Raw genomic sequence first — 26,811 nt, forward strand, 5'->3', positions numbered from 1 at the left:
TTGGTTTTGCAAATAAGCCCTCTAGGGGTCTCCATCTCTCTGGAGCCACTGGGGGCACTGGCCCAGAGCTTAGAAGTGCTGAAGTGTCTGAGGAAATGACTCCACCACATCCACTGGGATCAGGAAGCAGGAACTGGAAAACCCCAGCAGGATGAGCCTGGAGTTGTCACACTGGAGAGCAGGTACTCCTGACACTAATCCATACTGATCAGGGAGGCAGATAAAGTGTCAGCTCGAACGATACCCAGCTCAGCAGCATAAAACAAACTTTCAAGCAATTATTTAAAAATAAAAGCAAATGTGCTGGCATAATCTGACAGCATCCTGATGGTACATCATGATAAAGGGAAATCCCACCAGGAGCAGCAGAATGAATCCCACATGGAGCAATATTCTGGTGTGTATACCTCAAACTCCATGTTCCCTCTGCCGACAAATGTGTCGTCTTCACCTGTCTGCCTCTGTGCTCTTTTCAAGAGACAGCACAGCTGTATTAACTATCAAGCTCCCTTGGGCTCCCCTGCCCTGTACCTGCAGTCACAGAACGTGTTCAAATCAGGTCTCCAGACAATTTAAATCTGGGTTAATCAATAAGCAGAGTCTGTTCAGCGTAGTGAGAGGAGGCATTTGACCCATCCCCAGCCTCTGGGATGCCCCAAAGCTGCCACCAGAGGCTGTGAGGGGGAATCCATGCCAAAACAGCACCTGACATTGTGTGTGTGTAAGAACGTACATACCTGTACATGCAGGTGTGTACTTGTGTGTGCACACAGACCTATCTGTGTGTAAGAGTGTGTGCACAGATGGGTACATGCATGCGGACATCACAGGACCCCTCAATGCATTAGGCTGCACAAGAACTCTGACATCACTGACTCCCTCCTTGTCCCCAGCCCAGGGCACTGAGTGCCACGTCCTGAGTCCTTCCTAGGACACCTCCGGGGATGGGCACTCCAAACCTCCCTTCCAAGCCCCGACCACCCTTTCCATGGGGAAATTCCTGCTGGTGTCCAACCTGACCCTCCCCTGGCCCAGCCTGAGGCCTTTCCCTCTCCTCCTGTCCCTGTTCCCTGGCAGCAGAGCCTGACACCCCCCGGCTGTCCCCTCCTGTCATGGAGTTGTGCAGAGCCACAAGGTCCCTCCTGAGCCTCCTTTTCCAGTGCAGGAATGTCCACATGTCCGTGGATGGACACACACACCCTTGCAGGGATGTCAATACGTCCACGGACGGACAGACCTGCCCGCTCAGGTACGGGCGGCCGAACGCAGGGCCCGACCCGCAGGAGGCGGGGCGGGGGCGGGCCGGGGCGGCTGTTCCGGTCTGCTCCGGCCTGTCGCGGTCTGTCCCGCGCTGTTCGGCGCTGTCGCGGTCTGTCCCGCGCTGTTCGGTGCTGTAGGGCGGTGGCGGGCGCACGGTCGGCCCGGGCGGTGGCAGCGGCCATGTCGGTGTTCGTGACGCGGCGGATCCCGGCAGAGGGGCTGCGGGTGCTGTCCCAGGCCAGCGGGTGAGCGCGGCCGGCCCTGCGGCAGGAGCGGTGTCCCTGCGGGTCCCGGTGCGGGTCCCGGTGCGGGTCCCGGTGCCGGCGGGTGACGGCGCGGGTGCCGCCGCAGGTGCCGCGTGCAGCAGTGGGACTCGGAGGAGCCGGTGCCGCGGGCCGAGCTGCTGGCGGGCGTGGCGGGGACGCGCGGGCTGCTCTGCCTGCTCTCGGACCGCATCGACCGCGAGGTGCTGGACGCGGCCGGTGCGTGCGGGGCCCCCTGCCTCCCCTCCGCCATTCCCCGGGCCTTCGGGACCGGCACGGCAGCGCCGATCGTGTCTTACAGGGCCCGACCTGAAGGTCATCAGCACTTTGTCGGTGGGCTTCGACCACCTCGCCCTGGACGAGATCAAGAAGCGGTAACGCTGCCCCTCTCCTCCCCCGCTCTGTCTCACGCCGGCTCCGACACCTCCTGCTCCAGCCCTCCCCCTGCTCTGACACCCCCGGGTTCGCTCCCTCCCCCATGCTCTGCACCCCCCTGCGCTGTCCCCCTAGTTCTAGACCTCTTCCCCCAACACACCCCACATCCCACTGGTCCCGTTTGGCAGGTGGGCTTTCACAGAGCGTGGGGCTGGGTGGGGTCAGCTACCTGCACCCCTCTGTTGCTGAGGCGTGGGCATGTTGCTGGGATCATCTGCACCCCAGCCACGCAAGGGCTGGAGAAGTGTTTGGGCACTGGGCTGAGGCAAGGACTGTCTGGGAAAGGTCTCAGCAGGAGGGCTGAGAGCCAGAGGGATGTCCCTGGGTACCTGGGGCAGGCACAGTGCTGGCACCCCGCCTGGGGATGCCAGGGGAGCACCCAGGGCTGCCCCAGCGCCCTGTCTGGCCTGGCAGGGGGATCCGCGTGGGGTACACGCCCGACGTGCTGACCGACGCCACGGCAGAGCTGTCCGTGGCCCTGCTGCTGTCCGCGTGCCGCCGGCTGCCGGAGGCAGTGGAGCAGGTGAAGAGGTGAGCGTCGGCTGGTGACGAGAGGCCGAGGCCAAGCCGAGGCCAGAGTTTCATGCAGCTCACACCGAGCACCTGAGCTGGGCTCTGAGCAGCTTTCCATGACAGCTATTCGCATCCCACTCTCTCTGCCAGTGGCGGCTGGACGACGTGGAAGCCCCTGTGGATGTGTGGATATGGCCTGTCTGACAGTACCGTGGGCATTATCGGCCTGGGCAGGATAGGTATGTGCAGGTCAGAGAGCAGATTTCTGTTCTGCAGCGGTGGCAGGGTGGGTTTGGAGCCTCACTTTCAACCTGGAGGGTGCCCCTGCTGGAGGTGGGAAGGTTGGAATGTCGTGGTCTTTGCAGTCTTTTCCAACTCAGGCTGTTCTGGGCCTCTATGACTCAGCCAAGGTGGTGACCTGGTGCTCACCTGTTTAAACCCATGAGCACAGTGAGGGGAGCTGTGCAGAGCCTCTCCCAGCAACTGTACTGGCTCATCAGGCTCAGCATTAAAGCCTCAGGTGCTCGTGTGCTTCCACCACCTCCAACCCCTGCAGCAATCTGTACCTCCTCCTGGTCCTCAGTCAAACAAATGCAGTGGCAAAGTCCACACGACACTCCATCCAGCTGTGGACTTTGCCAACAGGCAGCCGTTCCTGTCCTTGCTCCCCAGGGCAGTGTGCTCCCAAGGGTAGTCACAGGGTCAGTGTCCATGGGCCCCTTCCCGCAGCAGAACGTCTCCAACCCCACCCCATAGTCAGGAAGGAGTGATCCGACTGCAGCAGCCATTCCATGACTTCACATGCCGGTCCCCACACGTGCTGTGGAGCCACAGCAGCCCAACACCTTTCTCCCTCACTCTTAGGACAGGCAGTTGCCCGGCGCCTGAAGCCATTTGGGGTCAGGAAGTTTCTGTACACTGGCAGTGGCCCAAAACCGGAGATCGCGTCTGAGTTTGGGGCTGAGTTCGGTAAGGATGGCACCAGGGCAGGAGTGGTGTCAGTCATCAGTCGTGGAGCACCACGGCTGGGACAGGTCCAGGGGGGTCACTCACAGGGTTTATCACCTGCAGGGTGGACCGGTGGAGGGAGGGCACAGGCTGGGGGATCTGGGGGGCTCCTGGACATACCCAGTGTGAGGGGGCAGCAGAGGAGGGAATGCCATCTCCCAGACATGCCCTGTAAGGCAGTGGGGGTGAGAGGGAGGATCCTGCCTCCCCCGAGACAGGCGGAGGCTGGGCATGCAGGGGCCCATCAGACCACTGTGAGAACCCCAGGCTGCAGCTGATCCTGCCACTGTGCCCTTCCCCGTGTCCGTGCGTTGGTGATCTTCTGTCACTTTAATTCCCACAAGGAAGTTGGACATGATGAACAGAGGCAAAATGTGACAGCTGCTCCTAAGAGGAGGGGAGGGTCTTGTGTACTGGCCCCATGGGCTCAGTATCGAGGTGTCCTGCTGGGAGGACAGGAGGGGCTGCAGCTGCCCCTGGAATTCTGCTGAGGGAAGGTGTTGGTTGCAGTGGGACATTTCCGTGTTTCTTCCCTCAGTTCCGCTCACAAAGCTGGCTGAGGAGTCGGACTTCGTAGTGGTGACTTGTGCCCTGACACCAGCTACCCAGGGCATGTGCAACAAGGACTTCTTTGGCAGGATGAAGAAGACTTCCGTGTTCATCAACACAAGCAGGTACTGGCAGCCCAGACCCGTGCCTGGGAGAGTGGCTGTTGTCCTTCCACACTGTGAGTGCAGGGGGATCTGCTGGTCGGTGAGTCCAGACAGCACAAACAGCCTTCGTGGCTGCAGCCACTCGGACATTTGCCCAAGGCCCCTTGGGACTGAGCCAAAGGCAAGATAAATTTTTCAGGGAGCACCCATCTCTTGCAGGAAGCAGGAGCAGCTCACTGCTGGGAGGTTCACATCCAGAGCGGCTCTGACCTCTGCTTAGGCAGTGCTGGGGACCCACTGCCCCTGGGAGCCTGCGGGGCCCCTTGGCAGTGATGCCAGCCTCTCACCCCTCACGTTTGCAGGGGGGCTGTGGTGAACCAGGAGGACCTGTACGATGCATTGGCCCATGGCCAGATCGCAGCTGCCGGCCTGGATGTCACCACACCAGAGCCACTGCCCACTGACCACCCGCTGCTGTCCCTCAAGAACTGCGGTGAGTGTCGGGGGGAGGGGTCAGACCCCTCCTCCAGCGGGGGCTGCCCGTGGCAGGTGTGACAGGGACCCCTGGTCCCCATTAGTCTACTGGTGACAGTGGGCACCAGACAGGCAGATCAGGCATATTTAGATGGGCTGCTGTACAATGCAGGGAGCTGCTGTGGGGTAAAGACTCATCAACATGATGTCAAACAAGTGCAGGAGTTGTTTTAATTTTCCAGAAAGCCGTTGAGATAAGCTCAGTTTTAGTACCTTCGTGATGACTCTTCATTCAATGCATGAAATTCTTGGAGGATCTGGTATCAGCAGGTGCATGAATGAGAACCGAGTTCCCAGCTCAGGTATTCAGTGGGCTCCTAGGCACATACTATGCTAGAAAAGTTTCCCACTGGCTCAAAGGGGGCTGCTGAATTTGCCTGGAGGGGTCTTGGTCTTGGGAGAGCTGCTGGGCTGGCCTGGCTGAGCCCATGAGCATGGGCAGCCTGTTACCTGGATAGTTAGTTCCAGGCATTGAGAAGGTGGGCAGGTGCAGGTCCAGGACTGAGACCTCTCTTCTCTGGAGAAGGATGATGCAGATGAGGAAGGATGGCTAGAAAGGATCTTGCTTGGCCTGTGTCTCACAAGATGTCCTCCCTCCAGGGGGAGGGGGTTTCTGGAGTAGGAAAAGTATGTTCCAAAAAAAAAAACAACATAGGGACAGCCATGAAAATTTGGAAATGCCCATGACTGTCTGTTTCTGAAATATAAACCTGTAGCCGTTTTATCTTTTTCATAAAACTCATATTTTATTTGTGTGCATTGTTTCTCAAAGTAGACAGTGTGAGGAGTGGTAAGAGCAGAGGCTTTCTGGAAATACTTGCAGGACTTGGAGATTTGAGAGCTCTGAAACAAGACCAGGCAGGACATAATTCATACACGTGTATTTATTGAATGCATTACTCATAACAGTAATACTACGTATTTGTCAACCCACAAATAACATCTGCATGGACACTGTACCTGGCAGCCCTGGAAGGGGCTGTCGGCCATGTGTGAGGGTGAGAGGTGAGCAGTGTCCCTCCCTGTCCCTGCAGTGATCCTGCCACACATCGGGAGCGCCACGTACGCCACGAGGAGCACCATGGCCGTGCTGGCAGCCAACAACCTGCTGGCCGGACTGCGAGGGGAGCCCATGCCCCACGAGCTGAAGCTGTGACGGCCAGGCCCTGCTCCGGCAGCGCCGTGGGACGGATGCAGTGTTCAGGGCCACCCTGTGTCCCCTCCCCTGCGGCGGCCAGGAGCCATTAAAGAGTAGCAGCCAAAGTGGTCTGCTTGTGCTATTTGAAAACAGGGAAGGTGGTGGAGCAGATTGCAGGTGCCAGAGGGGTTGACCCTGGACTGGGGAGTGCTTGCCGTGCTGGAACTTCCATAAGGGAGCTGCTGCAGCAGCATCTGTCCTCAAAACCTGGCTCCTGGTCACAGCGGGAAGCCAAGAGAGCCTTACCTGGGCTTGTAGCCGGGAAGGGAGGAGAGGTACCAGCTTTGTCCATGCAGGCTACTGCTGCCATAGGAGCTGCTGTCAGCCCACACATCAAATGGTCCCATGGAACTGGTGGCACCGCATTTGAGGGGTCTAAAGAAAAACACAAAACAGGCTTGTGCATCTCCCCAGGAACCTCCAGCTCTGCCTCTTGTATTCATAACCAGTTCCAGGCACAGCTCTAGAGTGGATGGCAAACTGGAATTCACTGGGAGGTTCTGCTACTCCTTTGTGGGTTCTGGCTGCAGCTCCCCTCATGTTTCTCAGATGTGCAGTGATATTTTTTGGTGCAGCTGCTAGGAGACGCCTGATGGGCACATCTTGAGGGCTTTGGGGATTCATGTGTCCTGCAGCCACTGTCTCACTTCCATAAATGGGGGCTGGAACCTGGAGCCCATCTCTCAGTGCCACTGATCACAGAATTGTGGCATGGGTTTGGTTGGAAGGGACCTCATGGATCATCTCATTCCACTCCAGCTGCCATGGGCAGGGACACCTTCCACTATCCCAGATTGGTCCAAGCCTTGGACACTTTGAGGGTGTGGGCAGCCACAGCTTTGACAAGCCTAGGGTCCAGCTGCCCATCCTGCAGGATGGGGGTAGATCTGACCCTGGGATGTGCACTGGCATTGCCATGGCCCCTCCCCATGTGCCCTCCCATCCTCAGTGACCATGTGGCCGACAGGACAGCCCTGTCACAGACCAATCACAGCCATGCAGTGCCACCCCACAGGTGTCCCCACAGTGTGGTGTGGAGGTCGCTCTCACCAGTCTTAAGCCAGCCTCCTTCCAGCTCCGAGTGCTCCCAGTCCTCATGCCAGGGAACACGCTGAAGAGCACACCTGGACCCAGGCTCCTTTTGAGCTGTGGCTCTCCATCAGCCATCTTCCTCCTCCCTCGTCTTCCTCCCAGTCCCATCACACCACTCCATGGTGCCCAGGCCCACAGAGGAGGACATCGGAGCCCCTGTAGTATGTCCAGGTTGAAGAGTGGTGCCTGTGGCTGACCCGCCCTGCTGGGATGGGGTTTTCCCACCTCTCTGCCCCGGGACAAGCCCCACTGCCCTGCTGCCACCCGGGACAGGCAGGGAACAGTGCTTTTTGGGGGCAGCAGCACAGAGGAGCAAGGAGCATGCAATGGGCGGAAGTGTCCTGGGGTGAGCAGCTGGCAACATCAGAATCCCGGTGTGAGGAGGGAGCCAGGGCACAGCACAAAGCCTGCAATGGGAGCTAAAGCTCACTCAGCACACCCTGTGCCTCTTCCTGTCCCAGAACAAGCACGCCTTGTGCCGGACTCTGCTGGCATTTCTTGGGTGCTTAACAAAGCACTCTCTGATAGCAGTAATGCCTGTTGGAAGTTGCCCTGCACCCCGCCTGGGAGGAATTCTGACCCGTTTATCAGCACGCTTTGATTCACAAGCATGGCTGATGGCCTTGTGCTGGCCTGTCAGAAATAGTTCTGGAGGTTTGTAACCTGGACTGAGCAGGAAAGACTTGTGGCCATGGTGGTGGGGAGGAAGGGAGTATGCTCTGGGCATCCCAGCTGGCTGGGGAGTTTCCAAACTACCCAGTGGAAATTGGGAGAGTGAATTTTGCTGCAAAAACTCAGGGCATGAGTCCAGTGGGGGAGCTCACCGGTCTCCACGATTCCTTAGTGTTGACACTGAAGATTCTGCTGCTGGTGGAGCTGCTGTGATGCTGAAGGATGGTGACTGAATATCTGACAGGTTCCTGTGATCCCTCATGATGACAGGGAATGACCTGGGGTCTGAGCAGGTGTGTCAGATTCCCCAGGTGCATTAAGAAACAGATACCTAGAAACAGGTAAATCAGCTGCCACAGGGACTGGAGCACTGGGCTCAGGTGTCCATCTCAGAACTCCTACAAGACAAGCATCTCCAGCACCTGTGACATCCTCCCATGAGAAAGTAATCATGGATCATGAATCTTACAGGTGCTGAGTAGGTATTATTTCATTACCAAACGTAAGTTCTTTCAAAGAACTCTGCTGGGGAAAAAGTTATTACCAAGGTCAGGTTTTTATGATCCCTTTTGCAGTCACAATTTTTTCCATACAGCCTGGTGTGGAGAGCACCAAACCAGTGAAGCCAGTCGGACACAGCAACACAAAAAAGTAGGGTTTATTTCCAGGTATTTCGGAACAGACACCCCGACACCCTCATGCAAGATCCCACTTGCAAAGTTCAATTATGAGCGCAATTCAGTGGCATAGGCTCTCCAGGCTGTGGGGTGAGACACCCTCCACTAGAGCGGGCAGCTCAGGCCCCACGTGTTTGTTTATGCTATTCCCAGGAATTTATTGCTTCATTCAGGAAGACTCAGTCACGAGGCACCTGCAGGCTCCAGGTCTGCAACTGCCCCTCTGCACATCAACCAACAATGAATTTTAAAGCTGCTGCTTCCAAAAATGCTCCAGACAAACTTTTTCTCAAAGAAAGAATACAGAAGTCCTTCTGCACTGATACTCCACATTAAAATTTTTATAAAAACAGTTCAAAAGTCGAGTTAAGTGTTTATCTGCTCATATTAGTTCCTAATTAGTCTCCTTGTGCAAAACATTGTAACAATTCAACAAATTTTGATGTGATACAGAAAACAGAAAATGGAAAAAAAGGGCATTGTTTTAAAAAAGCAAATCACTAGAAATGCAATGAAGATGAAACAGTGTTACTTAATAAAGCAACACAAGAAAATACCAAAGTACAAAATACTGCATTTTATTGTTGTTTGGGAGTGTTTATGCAGCTCAATGCTGTTAGTCCCCAGCACTGAAATGATTTAAAACAAAACACAGCATATCTCTCACTGCTTTGAAAAAAGTGTTATTTTAATGCTTAAAAAAATCAAGAGCCAGAAATATTACCTTTAAGTAAATCCTATAACAAAATATTAACATTTTAAAGGAATTAATCCAACCATCTCCTGCATCTCTGCATTCCTCAGATGGTCAAGGTGCAAACAACACACTGACAGGGCAGGTGCAGGGAATCCTCTGTCTCACCTGAGCAGAAGGACGCTCTGCAGCCCTGACCCAGCCCCAGCTTTGCTGAGCAGCATTTATCATCAGCAGAAGTGCTCTGAAATGCACCTAAAAATGCTGAGCACCGGTTCATGTGCACCTTTGACAAGGAAGAAAGGAGACTGCAGGCAATGTTAAGTTACAGTGGCACCAAAGAAGAGGAAATTAAAGAGAGATTTACATGACTCATGTGGAGAATGACAAATTTGTGCTGCATGTGCACAGTGCCATTTCTTAAAATTAAATTTACATTAGCTTTTTTTAAATGTATGGGGAAAAGTACTTTTACAACATTAGCTTAAGTGGAAGGCCTGGATTTGACAAGGACATTTTACAGAATATGAGCCAGGAGTGCCCTGGCAGCCAGGAGGGCCAATCATGTCCTGGGGTTATCACCAGCCAGGTGAAGGAGGGGATTGTCCTGCTCTGCTCTGCTGTGGGATGGCCTCACCTCATGTGCTGTGGGAAATTTTCAGCACCATCACATAAAAGACATTAAGCTGTCAGAGAATGTCCAAAGGAGGCCACGAGGTTGGTGAGGGGTCTGAAAAGGAATCTTTATGAGGAGTGGCTGAGGGCACTTGGGTTTGCTCAGCATGGAGGAGACCGAGGTCAGACCTCACTGGGGTCTTCAACATCCTCCTGAGAAGCAGCAGAAGGGCAGGTACAGATCTCTTCACTCCCGTGACAAGTGAAAGGACTTTAAAAAAGGCTGAAGCTGAATCAGGGGAGGTTTAGGTTGGCTATCAGGAAAGGTTTTTCACCCAGAGGGTGGTCTGGCACTGAACAAGCTCCCCAGGGACAGGGTCACAACCCCAAGACTGCCCGAGGTAAAGAAGTGTTTGCACATTGTTCTTAGGCACAAGATGGGACTTTTGGGGTATCCTCTGCAAGGCTAGGAGCTAGACACAATGATTCCGGGCTCCTTCCAACTCAGCATACTCTATGATTCTGTGCAATATGGCAAACGAGGATTGCTCCTGACCTAGGAGCGATTTGATCCAAGGACAGATCCACAGCTGCGAAGGGAAGTCACTAAGGGCTCAGGGCAGGAAATTAAAGCCTGGAGATAAGAGAAAAAAACCAACGTGCTCACGCCATAACGGGGACCAGATGGACTATGGGCATCTGGGAACAGCGAGATACTGTCTTACATGGCAAAAAAAGCCATCATGAACTCCCTCTCCTTTGGAACAACAGACAAAGACAAGCTCTGTTCAAACTTCTGCGTATATAGAATTGTAACATAGGAGATACAAACTGGTTAAAATACTGCTAGGAATAGCACAAACAAGAGACAGTACTTCACTTACCACTTAATACTCGTTTCTACGGAAAAAAAAAACCAAACCAGCCAAACACCCAGATCTTGCTGTATTAAAGTTGTATGTACACCTGGCAGTCCAAAAGTTACTTGCCTGGGATTTAATTTAAGCACCTTGATTACACCGTGTCCTTTACTACAAAACAGCCAAACATACATTCATAATCCTAGAACTATTGTCGTAAGTAGCATATTTGAAAGCATTATGTCAGACAGGTGCAGCCTAAGCTGTTTTTCTCTTTTAAAGGTAGGTAACAGGTCTGCACCACTGTGCTCACATAACGCAGCAACTCATGTGACAGTAATCAGTTAAATGCTTTCACTGTTACAAAATGCTTTAGAGAGAAAAAAACAAGAAAACAAATGCGCACGTCAGTTTCTTGTTCTCAAACCGTGCTATTTCAGGAGACCCCCATGCTGTCACCCCTCTGCCCTGCAAAGGGGCTGCTTCGCTGTGGGGGTCACATCCCCATCCCCGCCGCGCGGCTCCCGGCGGCGACACCCGCGAGGTAGGTACCAGATATCCCCAATGGCAGAGCCAAGACTGTGTGGCACCCTGGCACGCCGGTGTCTGCCCGCCTGCTGGAGCGTCCCCGCCGGCAACGAGGCTCCTCCGGGCCCAGGGCAGCAGCTTACAGCAAACTGCTGGGCAGGTTGCTGCTCTGCCACCGCAGGCAGGTGGTCTTAGAGTGTTTGTAGAGGTGGCTGGACTGGCTGAAGCGCTTGCCACACTTGAGGCAGGCGTAGGGCTTCTCCCCCGTGTGCACACGGATGTGCTTCTTGCAGTCCGTGAGCGTCAGGAAGGTCTTGCAGCAGATCTTGCAGGCGTACTTGCGCGCGCCCTCCACCACCAGCACGTTGTGCTCCGACAGAGCCTTCTTGCACTTGGACAGGACGTCTGCGGACGCCCTGGTCAGCTGCGGTGGGCCCGGCTGCGACAGGTGCCCGCTCTCGAAAGAAGTGCTCCCGTTCATCATCAGCTGGGAGCCGGATGAGCTCTCCTGCAGCTGCGAGCCCCGCACAGAGGTCACCACGGGCATCTTGGGGGCAATGCGGCGGTAGCCAGGGAAGCCACCGGCCCCACCTCTCACCGAGCCCATCATGGCCCGAGACAGCGAGTGCAAGCCCAGGCCCGAGCGTGGGAAATCCATGCCGAACTGCTCCGCTGCTCGGTACCCGGAGGTCTGCACGCACGGCAGACCCATCACATCCTGCATGGGTCTCACGAAGTGGGAGTCCGTGGGCTCACTGAATGGGTTCTCCACGTGGGAGACGGCGGCGGACGAGTGGCCACCGGTGGGCCCCGACTCCGGGCTCATCAGGTAAGAGGCGTCACTGTCCATCCTGCAGTCACTGGTGGTATTGGGAATGTTGTCGTCGTTGTTTTGGCTGGCACCAAAGCCACCTCCCCTGTTTTTATTCAAAAAATTTGAAATGCTGAAAGAAGACTTGTGTTCCAGGTTGTTGGACACCTCCATAATGTGGATGTCTCCCACCCTGTCAGTGCTGGACTGAGGGTCCGAGAAGCTGCGGTCACTGCTCTCAGGACTCAGCTCTATCTTCTCTGCACTCACCACTCCTCCTTCCACCTCCACAGACTCGCTGCCCTCTGCCTGGGAGGTGACATCGCTCACCTCATCCTGAGGCTCTGGGGAGCTCAGGGGCTCAGACTTCACCACCACCCTCATGTGCTCCTTCTCATTCAGGCCGACCTCCGGATTTTCGCACGGGAAGTTGCTCTTCTCAGCAGAGGCCTCCTGGTCAAAACTGGTTTCCACTTGTGTGGCCTGGGACGCCATGGACATCTGGGAAATGTTTCCCCCACCGTTGTCCGACTGGCTGGGCACTTGAGCATCCTCCTGAGCACCAAAAGACTGGTCGAACATGATCGTGTTGTCCTCCTGGTTATCAGCAACAGTGTCGGCCTTGGAGTTGTCCACAATCTTCAGCGAGTCCGGAGAGAAGAAATCCTCCCGCGAGTGGACCACGGGCTGCCCGCTCTCGGCGGCCACGTCGGACACGGGCTCCTCCATGGCGGGCCGGATGCGCTGGCGGGCGCGCTCCTCGGAGGACTGCTTGCGCTTGTGCAGGCGGCGGATGGGGAAGGCAGCGCGCTGCTCCAGCCCGCCGCGCAGGGCCGGGCCCATGGCGCCGGGTGGCTCCTCGGTGCCCTGCGAGGAGCCCAGCGCCGAGCTGACGATGCTGAGCCCCAGCTGCTGCAGCATGAAGGAGCGCTGCAGCCGCGCGCTCTGCTCCTGCGCGCGCTCGCTCGGCGGCGACAGCGGCAGCGTCCGCGTCGTCAGGTAGTGCTTGCAGGCCTTCACCACGGAGTTGAGGTGCAGGTGGGACGCGGCCAGCAGCACGTCCATCACGTTGCTCTCCCCCAGCATGAGCGTGGAGGTGTACATCATGTCGATGAGCGCGGCGAAGGCCTCGGCCGTCACCACCTCGCTGTCCAGCTGGATCATGTTCATGGTCTGGTCGCCCTCGGCCACGGTGAAGAGCGCGCGGAAGTGCGTGCTGCAGGCGGCCAGCACGGAGCGGTGCGCCTTGAAGTGCCTGTTTCCCACCACGATGACGCAGTCGCACAGCTGCCCATGGAGCCTCTGGTAGTTGAGCTGCTGGAAGACTTGCTCAAAGTGCCCTGGGAAATCCATGGTCCTGCAAAACACAAGAGACCGCTATGTGGGCCAGCAAGTTGATCAGAGGGATAGAGCAGGTCTGCTGTGAGGAAAGGGTGAGTAAATTGGGATTGTTCAGCCTGGAGAAGGCTGCAGGGCGACCTAACCATGGCCTTCCGGTTCTGAAGGGGGACACAGCAAAGGTGGGACAAGACTATTCATGAGGGCCTGCAATGAAGGAGAAAGGGGAGTGGGCTCAAACAGAAAGACAAGAGCAGAAGATGGGATTCTTCTGTGGGAGGGTCGGGAGGCCCTGGCACAGGGTGCCCAGAGGAGCTGTGGCTGCCCCTGGACCCCTGGCAGTGTCCACGGCCAGGCTGGGCATTGGCTCTTGGAGCAGCCTGGGACAGTGGAAGGTCTCCCAAGGCAGGGGGTGGAACTAGACAAGGTGGCCTTCCAGCCCAAATTGTATGATTCCATGATTGAAGTCCTGGTCGGGCTGCAGTGAACCAGGCTGTGAAGACAAAAGGACAGCTGAAAGACAGACAAACAGAAACTGGTCTGACTTTACCACCACCACAGGCACCAAAGCCAGCAGTCTGGAGGACAAGGACAAGCAGTGAAAACCCAGGTTCTGCCAAAGAGCTGACCGCAGCACCACCCATGTCACAGGCAGCTGTGTCGGAAACTGGACAATGGGGATCACCTCACAAGTTAAACATTTAATCCCGGTTTGCAAAAAAAATCTTATTACAATAATAACCCCCTCTGATACACTGCTCACACAACTGGGACTGCTGGCAAAACAATGTGCTGCTCAACAAGACGAGTAGGCAAGAGTCAGGCGTGGTTTCTGCTTAAATTTTCATTAACAGAACAAGAGTCGTATCCTAGTAGATTCATGTCAAGACTACATAAGTGACCCTCGGCAATATCTTGACTTTTCCTCATCAAAAAAACAACAAAGTGTAAGATTTGGTGAGCAGAAGGGCTGCACGTCCAAGGCGCACACACAGAAGTTCCTGTGCTGATGTTTGTTTTCCAGCAGCAACGTGACAGCATCAATGGGCACAAGACCATAAAGCAGCTAAAAAATTGTCACATGGCCAGAATTATACTTTTGAGGAAGGATTGAATGTAAGTGTGCTGGTTCAGACTTACAAACATCCTCAAACACGGACGTGTTTGCTGCTTTTTCTTTCCTGCCCATCACTGTCTTTGCTGGCCAGCTCGCTGCCCCGCACAGGATATCCCAAGAATCCCACCGTGTGTCCTTGGAGGGAGTCAGAACAGGGAGATCATTCACCAGTTATCACCTCGAATACCCAGCACGGGGAAAATGAAGTAATTTGGAGCCCTTGAAAACTCCGGAATATTAACTGACTGTTGGATAACCAGGGGTCTCCTGCGGAAAGGTGCTCTTCTCAAGACAGTGCCTTTTCCCCAGTATTTTTTCCTTTACGTATCACCTGCAACATCGAAGATTTGCGCCCCTCCCACAGAAGCACCTGCATCCCAGCGCTGCATCACCGCCGGTGAAGACGCACCCGGGGACTCCGTTTTGTGTCGCACACGGGACATAAAGGGGAGTCCGGAGAGCCCCGGTCGCGCCCCGACGCTGGGGTCACTGGTCTCCGCCTCACCGCCGCCCCCCGCCCCGCTCACCTGCGGTGTCCGTGCGGGAAGGGCCGTGCGAGGCTCAGGATGGGGACTGGGATCGGGACTGGGATCGGGATCGGCCCCGGCCCCGCTCCCGCCGCTCCGGCCCCGCCCGCCCCGCCCCGACGCGCCGACCGAGCGCGTCACTTCCGGCCGCTGGCGGCGCGGGCCCTGCTGGTAGCCAATCGGCGAGCTCGTTATTTATAGGCGGCGGCAGAGTGCCACCTCGCCCAATCGGGACTGAGCTTATTGCCACGCCGGGAGACACTGGCGGAAGAGGCGGAGGAGCGGGAGCCGGAGCGGGACGCGCATCGCAGCCGCACCCCCTCATTCAGCCCTCGCCATGGCCGCCGCCACTTGGCGCTACCGCGGGAACCCCGAGGCGGAGCGACCGGCGGCGCTCGGTGAGCGGGACCGGGCCGGGGCGTGGGGCGGGTCGTGCGGCCCCTCGGGGATGGCGGCCGGCCCCAGATCTCACGGGCTTCCTCTCCCGCAGTGCGGTTCGCCAACGGGAAGCTGCAGCGCCCCGACTCCCTGCGCTTCACCGTGTACCGGCACCGGGACACGGCGCATCCCCGGAAGGGGCACCGCAGGATCGTGGTAAGGGCCCGCCCTGGGGCGGCTGCGGACCATCGGGCGGCAGTAATATGGGGATGTTGTGATAGTGGTACACAGTGGGGCAGTAGCCATAAAATGGCCATAATCGGATAAAAGTCGCGGATGTCATTAAAGAGCCCCATGGGCGGCAGGGCCCGTTGGAGACCACAACGGGAGCGGCGGCCGGGCCCCAGCCCAGGCTGTTCCCATGTGTAGTCCCCACCGAGCAATTCCTGCTGCGGGCTGCGAGGGAGTTTGACTCCGTTCTGCCCTCAGGGCTGTGGCCTCAGCAGCTCCCACCGGCTGGAGTGAGGAACTCTTCCTTGTGAGGGTGGGCAGGCCCTGGATCCCTGGCAGTGTCCAAGGCCAGGCTGGGCATTGGGGTTTGGAGCAACCTGGGATAGTGGAAGGTGTCCCTGGCCATGGCAAGGGGTGGAATGGATGGGTTCTAAGGTCTCTTATAACTCAAACCAGTCAGGGGTTCTATGAATATCTGTGCTGAGCTTTGAAGCAGATTTTTTAAAAAACTAACAAAGTTTGTGCTAGCACGTTGCACGGGGATGTGTTCCAGATGCGGAGGTATCTCTGGGTTCCAGAGGAACCAGAGGAGGCTCTGGCACCGATGTGGCTGATGAACGCTGCAGGGTGGAGCTGGCAGAACAGGAACAAAGCTGAACCTTTGAAAGTCTGAGAGTTGCATCCCAACTAGTCGGGTGCATTTGATAATGAAATCCATTCTGTTCTGTTCACACTGGGAAATCTTCACCAAAGGTGTCTTTGTTCAGCTAAATGTCATCGTAAGGGGGTCTCTCAATGGAGAGGGAGCTGAGAGTACAATCAGAAGGTGCTTTCTGATGCTGCTGTTCATCTTTACAGCTGCTGTGCTCAAGGAATAAATCAGCTTCGGCCCAAGTTGTTGCAGGAAATTCACTGCAGCAGAGCATAAGAACCAACACATTCTCGTAATGCTTTAAAAATATGTTTAGGTGTCTGATACACTCCTGGTGTGTGGGAATTCCAGGCCCAGAAAATTCTCAAAAGCTTGTGCTTGCAGGCCCATATACAAAAAAAGAATACTGGGTTCAACCTGAGATCTTGGAAAAGGCTTCCGAGTTTAGAGATCATAAGTAAAGATGTGAGTGTGTAGTTTAGATAGAAACATATTAAGCTAGGTACTGGAAATTTTTAAGGTTTTTAAGTTTGGATATAGAAGCAGTTACAGAAATAGTAAAAAAGTTTTAAGGTGTAGCAAGTAGTTAGTGTGTCACTAAATGACTGGATAACAAAGCCTCCATTGTGGCAAGATGTGTGACACGGTTCAATTAACTGTTGGTGTGAAGACGTAAACAAACTTTGTGGCAGTAGTTTGTTGTTAAGTATTTATTATTATTGTTTATTAACCTTTAAAAGATCTTGTAACTTGTGGTCTGGGGATGACTAACCACAGACACTTCTGACGTATGGTGAAGACATTTTCACCCATCAGTGAGACTGCAGCAATAAATAGTGCTTTGAAACATCTTGAAGTGGTCCCATCTCTTAAAATTCCTGTGGCTTTTCAGCTGGTGAATTGCAGGCTCCTGACCATACTGGAGCTTAAATGAATCACTGGAAACCACATTTTAAACTGAAGTATCAAGGGGTGATCACTGGGAGGTGTTGTGCAAGGTTGCCATAGATACACTCTGCACGTAAATTATGATGCCTGGGAGTGCAGAGCTTGGTCGCCCTGGGGGAAGCAGAGCAGAGGCAGTGATGTCCCTCAGCCCTGTGTCAAGGAATTCTCCGTGGTTTCCCAGGTCTCGGAGACAGAGCGGCTCTGCTACGTGGGGCACAACTTCGGCAGTGAGGTCATGAAGTGCAACTCTCTGTGCAGGTATGGAAAAGGACACAGAACTCCTGCTCCCTTCCCTGCGCCTGCCTCAGAGGTTTCCACGGGGCCATGGTGAGGCTCAGAGGATTTGGACAGGAAGCTCCAGGTGTTCATGCACATCTTGTGGAAGCTGTGGTCCGTAAATCACAGACTCGTTTGGAAACCTCTTGTGAGGTGTGGGGTGAGGCTATGGATTAGTGTAGCAGCAGAATGGAGCTTTTTTACTAAGAAACTGGGATGAAGACGTTGCCTTTATCACCAGTTGGTCAGCGCTGAAGGGGTCATCACTGTGGGGCCCTTCCAGCTGAGATGTTTTGCAATTCTGTACAAGGAACTGGCTTCACTTCTGTCAAAACATGCCCATACCAACCTCTATTCTGTCTGAGCAGTGAATCCAGGAGAGCTGGATCCTCAGATAGAGCAGTGTCAGTTTGAGATGCTGCAACTGCAAAAGGAGCACCAGGGGGTTGTTTCTTCTTGAGTCTGGAGAGATAAATGCAGTTTAACAAAAGTGTATAGTACGGGTGTTAATCCAGTATTGTTCGTGGGCAGATTTAATTGCTCTTACCACTGAACACTTGTGAAGAGGTGGTTCTAGGGTTTGAAGTGGTGTTTGCCTGCAGCTCTGGAGATCCTAAGCTCTGGGAGCTACAGGGAACTTTGTCTGTTGTTCAAGCTGTGGCCATCAAGTCCTGGCAGAGCAAAAAAAAAGGCAAAAGGAAATAGCAGAGCTCTGTCACCTACACTTCACCTAATTCAGTTGTTTTAGGACTTCCGCATATACTTAGATTAGCAAGTCATTCTGTTTTTATATGTACACATGCCTTGGAGATAACTTGGTTTATTGTAGCACTGTATGTGCCAGGAAGGAGAGCTGCCAGGATGTGAGAAGACATGTAATGTAAATCATTTCCACTGCTCTGCCTCTCACTAATCAACTGCCCCCGTTCTCCCCAGGTACTTTGTTGGTGTGTTAAACAAGGACTCTGGGCAGATGGATGTCTACAATGCTGAAATATTCAACATGCAGCCCCTGCTCTCAGGTGAGGTGCCGGGCGTCACAGCTGCTCGGTTGCCTTGTCCTTCTCATTCATTCCTGCCTTGTTCCCTTGGCATGGAGCAAGGACAGTTCCTTCACTTGTGCATGCTGGGAGGGACAGCAGGAGGGGGGAGCACAGTGAGTCCAGGGTGGAAGTTAAGCAGGGAGTGTGGAGGGTGGGAGTCACTCACAGAGTGTGCTCAAGTGCAGCCTTGTCTGGGTGTGTTCTCCTGAGGGAGGCCTGAGATTCATCAGGAACTGGATGCTTGAATAACAAAGAAAAAGCAGTTTTATCCAGCAGGACTGTATATTGTCATTGAACCCAGGATAAGAACCCCAAAGATCACATCTTTTGGTAATTGATTTTTACTCTGTGCAGCAGGACGTGAGTTTGGCCATAGTCTGTGTATTGCACCAATGGGCTTTGCAGCAAAAGCTCCTTTTTTGTTCTAAGTTCTCATTTTTGGTGTGTCCTTTAATTAGCCAGGTCACATGGAGGAGATCCTGATGTGCTGTGCCAAGTCTGTCAGTCACAGAGCTAAAGGAATTCCTGTCCTGGCTGCTTCTGTCCAAGCACACTGACTTTTTGTTGTTTTATAGATAACTTGATACCTGACGACACAAAGGATTATCAGACCAAATCCTACAGGGAGAAGGTAAAGTTGAAAGCCGTGTCATGTTCTGCTGTGACTATCTAGCTGGCAAGGGCAGATGCTTGTCTTGAGGCTGGGAGGTTTGGTGTCGTGCAGGGTAAACCTGTGCAGGACCAGCATTCTCCCTGTGTCCAGGAGGCAGTACGGTCATTGCCTGGCTCAGGAGTATTTTCCTGGTTATTTTAGGCTGGTCACCATCCGAGTGACCTCCTGCCCCTCGCAGGCCAGCGCATCCTGCGCCTGCGGGTTTTGCCACGTGAAGAGTTTAAAGTTTCTTGGAGACTGTGGCTGTGGAACGAGCAATGGGGTTTGTGTTCTCCTGGGTGCACAGGGTGTTTAATGTGTGTTTCTGTCTGGTCCAGATGGATTTGTGCATTGAGGCCTTCGGAACCAGCAAGCAGAAGCGAGCTCTGAGCTCTCGCCGCATGAACGCTGTGGGCAACGACATTGTGAGCACAGCTGTGACAAAAGCAGCTGCAAACGTTATAGATGCCAAGGGAGTGACAGGTGAGAGGATTCTGTCTTGAGGTGTAATCAGGACAACCTGAAGTGCCTTTTGCTGTCTGTCCATGCCAAGTGTGGCAGGAAGAAGAGGGGTTTTCTTCAAGGGATGAGGAAGTAGCTGGTGTAACAGCTGAGACATAGAGATAGAAGAACTGCTTGCTGGTCCTGGTGGACTTGGTGTTGGAGTTGCCTGAATGAGGGAAGGTCCCTGTGACATCAGTGTCTGTACTGCCTGCTTTGAAACTCCTGTGGGATATGACTTTATAAGGATAAAGGCAGTGCCTTTACCTGGTCTGAATTCTGTGGCATGGCTGTTGAAAAGGCACCTTCTTACCTCAGAGAGTGGTACAGCCTTAGCTTAGTCACAGCACAGTGTGGTGTCACCATCCCTGGGGGCTTCCAAGGTGTGGCAGGAGAGAGCTGAGGCTGCCCTGACTGGGCATCTGGGCAGGAGGGCAGACACAAGAGCCTTCCAGAGCACTCCTGGGATCCCAAGAGTCACTGGCACGAACAGGAGAGATGTCTGTTGATTTTAGACCCTGCCACCTTTCATCTGTTTTGTTCCAGGGTGGATATTGACTGTGCTCTCAGAGCTGCGTTGTGCCAAGTGGGTGTCCACTGGAACACAGGTGCCACAGCCATGCTCTGCCCACCCACAGCAGCAGACATCTTGTGTGCCCTTCTTTCCTAGATGTTTCTCTAGTCTGGGCTGGCCTTTCTAAATTTTTATGACCAGAAAGTTCTTGATAGAAGTTGTAAATGTTTAAAACTCCAGCGGCGACTAAAATGGTGTTGACCCATTGAGTAAACTTGATTCTAATGGAAGGATTTGGGTTGTGTTCCTGTTCTCTGCATTTTGGTTACCGTGATCCTAATGCTCCTGTCCCGCTTCCCTCCCAAGCTCTGATGCAGGACATGGCCCAGGATGATGTGCAGAACATCTCTGCCTTCCTCCCACCGTGCCATGAGGACGCCGACAGGCCGGAGCACGTTTACAAGTTTGAGGACAGTATCTTTTCTGTGTCATGGCGGTTTCTCATGCCTTTAAGTCTCACTGAAGCCATCTGGTGCATGGGAGCAAGTCGAGCCTTTGTCCCTCACAGGCCAAGGGCTGAGAGTAAGATAATGCTGCCCTGGGGTTTTGGGGCCTGCAGGTCCCGTATCTGCCTCTTTCCTGTGGAGAGCAGGATGCTCTGCCTCCTGGTGGGCAGCATTCCATGGGAAATATTGGTGAGGTCAGCCTTTCAGAAGTGAGCTGTGGTTGTGCCACAGTCTCCTAGAGGCCTTAGTTCCTGGACAGGTTCCAGCCCTTGCCCTGCCTCCTTCTCCTCAAGTGAGTGTGGACAGAACTGCCCTACCTCAAAGGGAGAGCCCAGGCTTGTTCTTTTCCTTAAAATCCTGCCAGTCCTGTCTCCTGCTGAGTACGAGGCACTGCGGGTGCCAGCAGCCGCCCTGGCCAGCATCACTGCAGAGGAGATGGCCAAGAGAGCAGAGGAGAGAAGGTAACGCCGCTGCCAGTGGCCAGCTCCTGGCTCAGGGGCAGTAGGGCTGCTGCTGCCAGCGAGGCAGAGGGAGGACATTGGATCCAGGCATGGCAGAGCAACACCTGCCTTGGGGAATGTGGGGGACAGTGGAGTACACAGCAGCAAGGGAGCTGAACTCCGTCTCTCTCCTGCAGCCATTGCTCCTTTGTATTGGAGGAGCTGAAGTTCCTGCCCACTGATGAGAGGAGTAGAGACCACAAAGCTCGATGCCTCTGGTTCCTGGACACCCTCATCAAGTTCAGTCACCTGAAAGTGATCAAGAAGAAGCGTAAGAGAGTTTTCAGGTCATAAACACAAGCTTTTGGGAATCTCTTCATCATCCTTTGCTCATCAGCTGAGTGTGTGGATCATACCTCTGTCATAGTCAGGGTCCTGCTTTTGAAACAGCACAACACAAAACATTTTGGTTGAGATTTTCCAGACTTGCCATTTTCCTTAGAACTTTTGTGTCTTTGTCAGTCCTTGGCAGGGCTGAGGGAGGAGGAAGTGGCAAGCCTGGCTTTAAATATCTTCCTGTGTTGCTGGAGACACAGGAGTCACCTACAGGACTTGTCTAAGGAGAACGTGGGAATGATTAGACTTGGTGAGAGTAGGGACTTGTTCGTGTGGTCGCAGCTTTAACAGTATTTTGTGGCAAAAGAAATACATGCATAGGTGTGTGTGCACTTTAGATTGTATAGTATGGAAGTGGGAGATCACTTTTACTAAGACAATAAAAGCTGTTGGGAGTCTCTCAGGCCTGAAAAATTACGAGACCTAGAAATCAAGCACCAAGGTTCCTTTTAGGTTTGTTGTGTTCCTGGGAAGAGGCAATAAATGGTGGGATTCCTGGGGCTGGACTTTCCATGTGGGTATTCTGATATTCCATGGTGTCAGGATGATACATGTGCTGCTGTGGTGGGTAGTGCATGGTAAAGTGTTAGTTCCTCTTCCACTGCAAAGCTCTTTTCTGCCCTAGATCCACTGGGTCCTGAATGCCCACACATCATCAGCAAGAAACTCATGAAGAATTTCACCTCGCTGACCTACAGTGATGGCAGGTAAGGGATGCTGTGTGATGCTCTCGAGGCACAGGTATGGCAGAGCTCAGCTTGAGGGGCCACAGACACACCATCAGGACCCCCCTTGCACTCCACATCTCAGGAGTTCTCCCTCTTGCCACACAGCATCCAGAATTTAATCTCTGCATCCATGAAGGCTAAAATCACTGCATATGTCATTGCCTTGGCTCTGCACATCAACAACTTCCAGACAGACCTCACCGTCCTGCAGAACGACATGAAGCTCTCAGAGAGCAGGTGAGTCATCCTATTGTTCATGCCTGCTGGGATCCTCCTAGGAAAGACCCTGGGAGAGCTCTGAAGCATCTCTGGACCTGGGTAGGGCTTCAGTTTTCCAGGGAAGGATAGGCAGGGTGAGTGCAGGACCTACATTTCCCAGGAGTCACTTGGCACCTGCAGCTCTGCTCCAGCTGTGCTCCTGTCCTTGGCCCTTCAGGGTCAGGCTTTCTGGCCAAAACTTCAGTTACTACTGGGTCTTACCAAAGGCCTTGGTCTCTGCTTGGTTTTCAAGCTTCCTCGTTGGTTTTGATGCCATCACTTATATTGCCCACAGTTATCCTCTTTGTTCTTTGATTGGTAGTAGTGGGTTTAAGAGCAGTCTCTGCTATTGGTTTCCATCCATTTTCCCTTTTTGTTTTTCTTCCTGGAACTAAGCTTTTCCAGGAATCCCTGATGGTTTTGGCAGTTGATGCCTGGGTTTGTGTTGTGCTGCCCTGCAGCTGGGAACACAGAGCCTCAAATGCTGTGGGGAAAAGCATGGAGGGAGCTGGACTTGCTGAAAAAATCAGCAGTACTCTGTTGCCTGGAGGGCTTTCTGCCTTGCAGCCCTGATGCTCCTCCATGGCATCCCTGCACCACAGAGACACTTCCAGGCCTCTCCCAGGGGGCTGTGGGTCGCTGTGGAGTCATGGCACAGGGGGCTCGGCCCAAATGATGGCATTTCTCCGGTGTTTTCCAGGATACTGGACATCGCCAAGGCCCTGCGGCTCAGGGTGTCCAAGGCCAAGGGGGTGCCAGGGCTGGAGAATGACCAGAACCACAAGCTGGGCACTCTGTCTCTGCCCTTGCCCATGCAGAAGGCACCAGAGGGACAGCGGAAGCGCAAGAAAATGAACTGAGAATCCCAGGAGCTCTGAGGGAGACACAGCCCCTCTCTCAGAATGTCACAGGCATGCCTTCATCTGCTGGGTTGAGGTCCAGCATCAGCCCTCACCCTGCTGAAACCCGGGCCAAGGGTGTCACCTCAATAAAATGCTGCTTTTTTTCTATTTATGTAGAAAAAGCTGTAGTAAAACCAGGTTTTTTTCCAGTGTGTCTGGGGTGGGGGTTGAAATGGTAGTTGTGCTGGAGCACAAGGGAACAGTTGGATGTAGCAGGTTCTCCCCTGACACCTGTGTGGCTGCTTCTGGTTCATGGGCCCTCCCAGGTTCAAGGTCAGAAGCAGGGAGACAGAGTTTGACTTAGATACACCTTTTTGTTTCTCTGGAGTGCCCACAGTTATCCTCATATGTAATCCTCATATGTAATCATATGTTCAAGAACTGTAAAGACGTTCACAGTTTTTGTCACTTTTCCTATCCTGGCTATTTTCCTGGGTGAGGGAGAGTTCTGTGATTTGGAGCTGGTATCACCTTCAGGGAGAGCAATGACTGTGACGCCACTGTGGCTTCCCAGCCCTTCGGAGAGATATTTTAGTCTGGTTTCTCTGAATTTCACACTCCTGGGTGATCAGCATTATGGGAGCTGTTTATAAGGCTGCAGGAGTCCGGACAGCTTGTGAGAAACAGTATCACTTCCAAACTGGTGTGTGAACAGAGTGCATGGAATGTCAGAGGAAATCATCTCGGGTGCCGCTGCTTCAGATAGTAATTTGGGTTTGGTACATCCTCTTGGGACCTTAAAGACCCACTATTCACACCTGTCATTAGTGACACACATCCTGTGTTCTGGGAACAGGGTCATTGCAGGCTCCAAGTAATCAATAGGACTGGTTGAGGTTGGAAAGGACTTCTGGTGGTCTCTTTGTCCAGTCCCTCTCCCTGCTCAGAGCCACCAGAGCCAGGTGCCCAGGACTGTGTCCAGGTGACTTTGGAGTGTCTCTGGTTACAGGAACTGCACAAATTCACAGTGAAGCAGTGTTTCCCAACATTCAGAGGGAGTATCCTTTGATCCTGTGTGCTCGTGGCCTATCCCTGGGCCCCTTCCCTTGAACATCTTCATAGCCATGGTCAAGGTGCCCCTGAGCCTTCCTTGCTCCAGGCTGAGTTGCCCTGTTTGCCTCCCCTGTTCCTAGTAGCAGTGATGCTCCAGCCTCCTCACTGGACTCCCCAGAGTGTTCCTGTCTCTGGAACTGAGGAGCCCAGAGCTGGACATGGCACCCCAGGCTGAGCTGAGGAGGAGGATCACCTCAGTTCTAATTCTGCCCAGATGCTGCTGGCCGCTGCCACAGGGGCATTTCTGGCTGGCTGCTGGAGACACCCACGGGACACAGTGCCCATCCCTGACCCCCCCGGCACAAACTTGGACAGTTGCTGACAAAGCAACTGCAAAGTGAGCAATTCCCAGGTGAAGGATGCTCCAGGCCCATAGGGTGAGGGGTTTTTCCAGGCTGGGGCCCAGCCAGGCATGCCATGGGTCCTGCCAGGAATACATTTCCTTTACTGTTGCCTTTTTCCTAACCTGGAAATGAAACTCGAGATAATTCTTTAGGAAGGAGGTAATATAAAAGGGGATCTTTATTTGAAGGCTTTCAGGGCCATTTATGGGAAGATGTCCAGAAAAGCCCACTCACACAGGGTGAATACAGTTTTTATAAGTTCAGCACGTCAGCATAATTGACAAAAAAGCACCACTTAGGAGGATAAGTAGTGATGGAATTGTCCCCAGTCAATTCAATTCACGTTCTCTGGAGCCCGCCCTTGGTACTAGCTGTACTTTGTCCATGAAATGTATCTCAAAGAGCTGTTTTCAACCTTGGTAGCCAGGAAGAATCAAGGTAGCACTGGGGCCTTTTACCCCTGGGGCTGGAGCTCTGGAATTCATTTTGTCTTTCTGCCTAGGGGAAGAGCATGGAAAATTACTGGGAAAACTAGCCACTAATACAATAAACTACAGAGCTACAAATGCATGTGCAAAAAATACAGAGAACACAGAAAAGAAACAAAAGGCAAAAACCAAAATGGCATCACTGTGGACCTTCTTGCTTGTAAACTACCCCAGCAGCTGCCTCAGTGGGAAAGAGGGAGACATAAAGAGCTCTTTATGTTTTCCAAGCCATGGCTTTTATGGCTTGTTTTCCAAGCTTGTTTTTTTTATGGCTTGTTTTCCAAGCCATTTGTTTTTTTAGGGTTAGGTTTTGATGAAGTTGGTCTGATGAGGGCCCCCATTCCTGAGCTGTCAGCTTCCCTGCAAGGCTCTGGAGAAACGAGGTCAGAGAACACCCCACTCTGGGCCAGAGAGTGGCACAGAACATGCTCCCTTGCAGATGTCCAGCCTGGCCTCGCAGCTGGAGTGAACACTGCTGTCTGTGGTCAGGCTGCTCCGAGGACAGGCACAAGAACAGCCCAAAACTTGCAGTGGGTAATGTCGTTCCCCAGCACGAGGATCTGCGGGCAGCAGGGCAAGCACCTGCGGCTGCAGGACATGACCAAAGGGAACAGCTCTCCCTTCCGCAGCCCCTGTGCACCTGAAACCTGGCAAACTGGAGTCACTGGCACTGCTCATCACAACCTGCCTTCCTCAAAGAAAGCAGTTAAATATTTACACAGCAGAGGTGTCCAATATTTTCCAGACAAACAAAATCATGTCTTAAGTCCACATCGTATAAGTGTTAAGAGATAATTACAAATTGCCTTTGCATAGCCCACTTTGACAAACAACAGAGATCAGAAGGTAATTAAATTACACCTCCTTTTATTTGCCCATTGCAGACGAGTGCTTCATTCGGTCTCAGCTACACGTGGAGCCCAGTGGGATGTGACCATGGCCCATCTCCATTGGGAACACTCAGCTGCCCACAGAGGCCATGGCCATGTCCACTCAGCTGGCCCTGGCCTGGGCTGTGCAGGGACCCCCAGCTCTGGCCAGCTCTGCCACGCTCCTATTCAGACTGCACTGAGCCCACAGCTCACAGCCAGTAATTCCTGCTGATATATACTCCTGCTTCCTACTCCAGCTGGTAATTCTTACCTGAGCAAATCCCCACTGAGAGCTGGGCAGGGAATGCTCCCTTTCCTCCCAAACTCCAAAACTTCTATCTACAGTCTTTTAGTCATGGAATGAAAAATGGGCCCAAACCCTAGGTCTCCCCAACCCTTGGGGATGGTTCTGCTCTGGGCAGGTAGCTGGAGAGGAACCTCCAAGCCCCACAGTGCTGCCAGCACTGGGGATTTTGGCAGTGATGGTATCCAGCCCTCACCACCACCATCCTGTCTGGCACAGGCAGAACTGAGAGCTGTGGGCAACTGCAGGGTGAGATGATGCTTAGGGAAAACTTCAGCTCAGTGTCCAGTGTTTGTCCCCAGCCAAAACCCCCTCCTCTTGGCTGATCTCTGACTTGAAGCAGGCACCATCCAGGATTGGCCATGATGAGGGGCATGGCCAGGGGTCAATACTGCAGCCCCCCAGCCTGTGGAGCTGTGCTTTTACAGGCTTGAGTGGGCCTGACTAAGTGACCCCAATCTGCCCCTGTATTAATACTTCCACTTGTACCATTTTGTGCAGAAAGCAGGCAGCTGCCAGCAACCTGCCTT

The 26,811-nt window shown here is 53.6% G+C and overlaps 3 protein-coding genes across 5 annotated transcripts; 2 read left to right on the plus strand and 1 right to left on the minus strand.

Annotated features, from left to right (window-relative positions):
* The first annotated feature begins 1,301 nt into the window (after positions 1 to 1,301).
* GRHPR (glyoxylate and hydroxypyruvate reductase) lies at positions 1,302 to 5,929 on the plus strand. The gene is made up of 9 exons (XM_063421822.1): positions 1,302 to 1,505; positions 1,612 to 1,742; positions 1,825 to 1,897; positions 2,373 to 2,489; positions 2,622 to 2,710; positions 3,336 to 3,440; positions 4,018 to 4,153; positions 4,495 to 4,625; positions 5,701 to 5,929. Exons 1-9 carry the CDS (start codon positions 1,441 to 1,443, stop codon positions 5,820 to 5,822), a joined length of 969 nt encoding a protein of 322 aa, XP_063277892.1. The 5' UTR covers positions 1,302 to 1,440; the 3' UTR covers positions 5,823 to 5,929.
* A 2,341-nt stretch (positions 5,930 to 8,270) lies between these two features.
* On the minus strand, positions 8,271 to 14,913 carry ZBTB5 (zinc finger and BTB domain containing 5). 3 transcript variants are annotated; one of them, XM_063421819.1, is made up of 2 exons: positions 14,796 to 14,913; positions 8,271 to 13,170 (listed from the first exon to the last, which is right to left on the minus strand). In XM_063421819.1, the coding sequence occupies exon 2, from the start codon at positions 13,164 to 13,166 to the stop codon at positions 11,142 to 11,144; it is 2,025 nt and encodes a 674-aa protein (XP_063277889.1). In that variant the 5' UTR covers positions 13,167 to 13,170; positions 14,796 to 14,913; the 3' UTR covers positions 8,271 to 11,141. The 3 variants fall into 3 exon arrangements, with proteins under 3 accessions (XP_063277889.1, XP_063277890.1, XP_063277891.1); XM_063421820.1 differs by lacking the exon at positions 14,796 to 14,913 and adding an exon at positions 14,639 to 14,785; XM_063421821.1 differs by lacking the exon at positions 14,796 to 14,913 and adding an exon at positions 14,292 to 14,613.
* Positions 14,914 to 15,023: 110 nt separating this feature from the next.
* Positions 15,024 to 23,557, plus strand: POLR1E (RNA polymerase I subunit E). The gene is made up of 12 exons (XM_063423226.1): positions 15,024 to 15,193; positions 15,286 to 15,389; positions 17,186 to 17,262; positions 18,217 to 18,302; positions 18,899 to 18,954; positions 19,314 to 19,458; positions 20,357 to 20,464; positions 20,861 to 20,957; positions 21,134 to 21,267; positions 21,958 to 22,039; positions 22,166 to 22,297; positions 23,019 to 23,557. The coding sequence occupies exons 1-12, from the start codon at positions 15,133 to 15,135 to the stop codon at positions 23,176 to 23,178; spliced, it is 1,242 nt and encodes a 413-aa protein (XP_063279296.1). The 5' UTR covers positions 15,024 to 15,132; the 3' UTR covers positions 23,179 to 23,557.
* Positions 23,558 to 26,811: the final 3,254 nt, after the last annotated feature.

The sequence above is a fragment of the Prinia subflava genome, chromosome Z (genome assembly GCF_021018805.1).
Source record: "Prinia subflava isolate CZ2003 ecotype Zambia chromosome Z, Cam_Psub_1.2, whole genome shotgun sequence".
NCBI classification, from domain to species: domain Eukaryota; kingdom Metazoa; phylum Chordata; class Aves; order Passeriformes; family Cisticolidae; genus Prinia; species Prinia subflava.